General features: G+C 47.6%; 1 protein-coding gene across 3 annotated transcripts in view; it reads left to right on the top strand.

The window, feature by feature from the left end:
• The window catches only part of LOC113811397 (aminopeptidase N), an 82,746-nt gene that overhangs the window by 72,294 nt on the left and 5,452 nt on the right, over nt 1–5,000 (top strand). For all 3 annotated transcript variants that reach the window (XM_070121084.1, XM_070121086.1, XM_070121085.1), the window contains 13 exons: nt 141–382; nt 592–900; nt 1,080–1,285; nt 1,405–1,560; nt 1,656–1,786; nt 2,089–2,266; nt 2,575–2,758; nt 3,047–3,203; nt 3,411–3,492; nt 3,612–3,795; nt 3,939–4,275; nt 4,447–4,589; nt 4,865–5,000. The exon at nt 4,865–5,000 is cut by the window's right edge and continues 55 nt beyond it. In XM_070121084.1, coding sequence (XP_069977185.1) covers nt 141–382; nt 592–900; nt 1,080–1,285; nt 1,405–1,560; nt 1,656–1,786; nt 2,089–2,266; nt 2,575–2,758; nt 3,047–3,203; nt 3,411–3,492; nt 3,612–3,795; nt 3,939–4,275; nt 4,447–4,589; nt 4,865–5,000 — 2,445 coding nt within the window. The remainder of the gene's footprint in view (nt 1–140; nt 383–591; nt 901–1,079; nt 1,286–1,404; nt 1,561–1,655; nt 1,787–2,088; nt 2,267–2,574; nt 2,759–3,046; nt 3,204–3,410; nt 3,493–3,611; nt 3,796–3,938; nt 4,276–4,446; nt 4,590–4,864) is intronic.

The raw sequence follows: 5,000 nt of genomic DNA, 5'->3' as shown, positions 1-5,000 counted from the left end.
CAACGAACCAAAAGCGTAAACCACGCCCCCATGTTTTAATGCTAAATATATAAAATGTATTTTTTATTTTATTTTATTAACTTTTTTTTCTTCAACAAACGAACCGAAAGAGTAAACCACGCCCCTTCCCTCCCTTGCAGACGAGCCTCCGACCAATCTGATGAGCGGCTCGAGCAGAGAAGTCCTCGCCATGGAAACGAGCCACCCGGACCACGTGATCTCCTTCGGGAAGAAGAAGGGCTGCTACGTGAGTCGCTGCGTGGCGGCCCTGCTCGGCGTCTTCTTCCTGAGCGGGATGGTCGCCACGGGCCTCCTCGTCTACTACTACGCGCCGCACATCCGGGACTCGCAGCGGGAGTCGTTGATTCTGCAGAAGCCTGTGGTCAGTGGGGGAGCCTTTTTTTTTTTTTTTTTTTTTTGGAGGGGAGTGGCGAAGGTCTTGTCGGGAGGAATGGGGGGTTAGGGGTTGGTCTTGTGTTTTTAATGTTTTTTACGTTTATTTGAAATTGATATGTTGATATTTCATTATCGGATGATGAACGATCAAGGCGACATGAGTAAGCGGGTTTCTCCCTTCGGGCCGACGTCCAGGTCCCGCTGCACAAGTCCCTGCCGCCGCCGACGAGAAGGCCCTCCGCCACGTCAACGACCACGGAGGCCCTCAGACCCACAGTCCAGCCCCCGACGACCTCCGCCACAGCAGCCCCCACCGCAGAGGCCCTGGACGTGCGACTGCCGACGGCGCTGAGGCCGCTTCACTACCTGATCAAACTTCAGCCCTTCATCAACGGGAACTTCAGCATCCTGGGCTACATGGAGGTTGAAATGGAAGTCTTGGAACCAACGTCCAACATCACATTGCACATCGCTGACATCATCACCCATAATGATACTGTTACTGTGAGTGTTTCTTATTTTAAAAAAACAGAAATGTCCTGTGGTGGGATAAAGACAGAACACACACGACGAAAAAATAGAAAATGTATATATATATATATATATATATATATATATATATATATATATATATATACATTCGATACATTAGATAAAATAAACCAACTTCAACCCCGTCCTAGGTGGCGGCTTCGGGAGACTCGGGTCCCAGCATAAGGATAAAGAGGCACCAGTACGACCACGACCGCCAGTTCTACATCGCGCAGCTGGATCAGCAACTAGAGAAGAACAAGAAGTACGTGCTGTCCATGGAGTTCCTGGGTTACCTCAACGACCAGCTCCGCGGATTCTACAGGTCCACGTATAAGGACGAAGATGGAAGCGATAAGTAAGTTACTCTCAAGTCGAGACATTATGAAAATCCTTAGAATCAATTCCTTATCTTCGAGGCACGGAAAATACGTACGAGACACATTCCTCAGTCTTTTCACTCACCCCCCTCGACAGGATGCTGGCCGTGACCCAGTTCCAGGCCACGGACGCGCGCCGGGCCTTCCCCTGCTTCGACGAGCCCGAGATGAAGGCGACGTTCGAGGTCTCCTTGGCCAGGGAGGAGAATATGTCGTCCATCTCGAATATGCCGATCAAGGAGACTCTGCCAGTGTAAGCAGACTTAGACCTGGGATAATCTTGGTAATCTTTCTCCTAGATGAATATTTCTTTGGCATTTAGACTGTAACATTTCTTTCTTTCCTCAGTCAAAACCAGGAGGGATGGGTATGGGACCATTACCATAGAAGTGTTCCAATGTCTACTTACCTGGTTGCTTTCGTGGTGTCCGACTTTGCCAACCTAAAGTCTCGAGCTAATGAGAACACCTTCTTCCGAGGTAAGTCTGGAGGAAGTTCTGCGTTTCTTATGGTTTTCATCAGTGATTGTCAGAAAAGATCACACACACACATACGAACACACACACACATATACACACAGACACATGCACACACACAGACACACACACACAAGCACACACAGACACACACTCAAACGCAAACGCACACGTCACACACACACACGCACACAAACACACACTCAAACACAAACACACTCAAGCACAAGCAAAAACGCACACACACCAAAACAACACCACGCCCTTCCTCCCAACCCACGCATTGAGCCCTCCTCTCCCGACAGTGTGGGCGAGAGAGTCGGCGATCCAGCAGGCCGAGTACGCGGGCCAGGTGGGTCCCATGATCCTGAACCACTTCGAAAAGTACTTCAGCATGCCCTACCCGCTGCCCAAACAGGACATGATCGCCATCCCGGACTTCTCGGCGGGAGCGATGGAGAACTGGGGCCTCATTACCTATAGGTGGGAATGCCTGCTGCGGTTGTGGTTGATGGGTTTCTCTTTGATTTGTCTTCTTATTGTTATTGTATTTATATGTTGTGGTTATTGGGAGAAGTGGAAGACGATGGGAAAAACGAGAAAAAATCAAGACTAATTACAACAAAATAAAAACGAGAAAAAAATCAAGACTATTTACAAAAAAAAAAAAAAAAAAAGGATAAAGTAAAAAAAAACTAAAAAGTAAAACAACAACAACAAAAACATACAAAACCAAAAGAACTCACAACTACTGCAACACACTTTTTATCATCATTTTATGCGCACAACAGAGAAACGGCGATGCTTTACGACCCCGTGGTGTCAGCGGCTTCCAACAAGCAGTATGTGGTGGCCGTTGTGGCGCACGAGTTGGCGCATCAGTGGTTTGGCAACATCGTCACGCCGAGCTGGTGGACTGACCTCTGGCTCAATGAGGGCTTCGCTTCCTACGTCGAGTACATAGGCATCAACCATGTAAGTGTAGTCATATCCATAACCTGCATTGCTCTAGAGTAGAATCTAAAATTCACACACACACAAACACTCACGCGCACACACACACACACACACACATATATTTGTATGTATATATGTATGTATGTGTATTTCTATTGCATACTTATGATTTTTTTTTGCATCCTTAGATGATTTTCTTGCTTGTTACGTAAGAGTGATTTCCCAACCCGCCAGCGTGGCTCCCCGCCCATAGACGCAAGGGCGCCCCCGATCCACAAAGCGCTAAAGAGCTTCCCGCCTTTCCAGGTCGAGCCCAAATGGCAGGTGATGGAGCAGTTCGTGCTGCGGGAGGTGCAGGAGGTCTTCGGGCTGGACTGCCTCGAGTCCTCGCACCCGATCAGCATCCCCGTCGGGCATCCGGACGAAATTGGACAAATATTCGACAGGATTTCTTACGGCAAAGGTGGGCGGGTTATATTTACGGCAATGCAAAGGCAGTGTCGTTGTATTTGCATAATTATACAGACATCGCAAATGAATCTACGTATTCTGTAGTCAGCATTTATCCGATTGGCTTGTGAAGAAATATATATATATATATATATATATATATATATATATATATATATATATATATATATATATATATATATATACATCTTAATTGCAGGTGCATCTATAATCCGCATGATGAACCACTTCCTCACTGAGGTCACCTTCAGAAGAGGCCTAAGGAACTATCTCGATGCTTTGTGAGTATTCCTTGAATAGAATAAACCAAAAATACACACAAAAAAAGAAAAAAGAGAGAAATTAAGTTTTTTGGAAGCCAGGTTTTAGTGTTGTTCACGCGCGTGCTCATTCCTTGCAGTAAGTACAGCACGGCGGAACAGGACGACTTGTGGGAATACCTGACCGCCGTCGCGCACCAGGACGGAACGCTGCCTCGAGGTCTGACGGTGAAGATGATCATGGACACGTGGACGCTGCAGATGGGCTACCCCGTCGTGAAGGTGACGCGGGGCCCCGACGGCACCTCGGCAGTTGTATCGCAGGTGAGGTTATAGTCTCGGTCATAGTTTCTGTTCTTACGATATTTCTTGGAGATGCTTTTTCAGTTTTAGTTGAATGTATATAACCCTTGTGATACATGCTACCGAGAATTGAATTTCCATCTTCTGTATAAACCTTATTTCAGGAACGTTTTCTCTTGGTGAGAAGCGAAAACTCCAGCGACACCCACGACTACAAGTGGTGGGTTCCCCTGACGTACACGACCCAGAGCGAGGCCAACTTCAACCAGACTCAGGCCATGGTGTGGATGAAGGACTCCGAGGCACAGATCAGCCTCTCGTCCCTTCCCCCGAGGGACCAGTGGGTCATCTTCAACCTGCAGGAGACGGGCTACTACAGGGTCAACTACGACGACCACAACTGGGGCCTCCTCATCCAGCAATTGAGGAACGACCACGAGGTCATCAGCACCATCAACAGAGCGCAGATCATCGACGACGCCATGAATCTTGCCAAAGCTGGTAAGTCTGCACAATTTATCATAATTGATGCTAATAATATTAGATATAATACTTTAAGATTATTTGTATTTCCTTCTGTAGGAAAATCCGTCGCATGTATGGACCTAGCAACAAATAAGGCATGCATGTGTATTGCTGATACATTATATTACAAATTGCTCCTCCTTTCAGGTCAGATTACGTACGAAACCGCTCTAAGCGTGTATACTTACTTGTCGAAGGAGACGGAGTATGTGCCCTTGGCTGCTGCCATCAACAACCTTGGCTACCTGAGGAGCATGTTCGTGCGGGCAGGTGGCTATGGCTCTCTCAGGGTAAGTTGGCGGCAGTATTGGCTTTTTTTTATAGGAATGCCTTCCGTGGTGCAGGGCTATAAGTGCAGTGGTTCAATGTAAATGAGATTTTAGTGCTACGGGGCGAATAGCCTTTAGCTTCATCTTTTGCCCAGAATCTTCAAAGGAGAATGGTACAGCTCTGATAAGTCCTTGGTAAAGGAAACCCAACAACCCTTTTGTAGAACCAGGCTACGATACCTTTAACGATGCTTATGAATGGCCAAACTATCAACTCAGCCCCGCCCCTCCCTCAGAGCTACCTGCTGGATATCCTGGTGCCGCTGTACGAGTCCGTGGGCTTCGAGGACAGTCCCGACGACCCTCTGCTGGACCAGTACAAGCGGACGAAGGCGCTCTCGTGGGCATGCCTCTTGGGCCACCAGCACTGCC

The sequence above is a fragment of the Penaeus vannamei genome, chromosome 4 (assembly GCF_042767895.1).
Source record: "Penaeus vannamei isolate JL-2024 chromosome 4, ASM4276789v1, whole genome shotgun sequence".
Classification (NCBI taxonomy): Eukaryota; Metazoa; Arthropoda; class Malacostraca; order Decapoda; family Penaeidae; genus Penaeus; species Penaeus vannamei.
The sequence above is the reverse complement of the archived record's forward strand: the minus strand, read 5'-3'. Positions and strand labels throughout refer to the sequence as shown.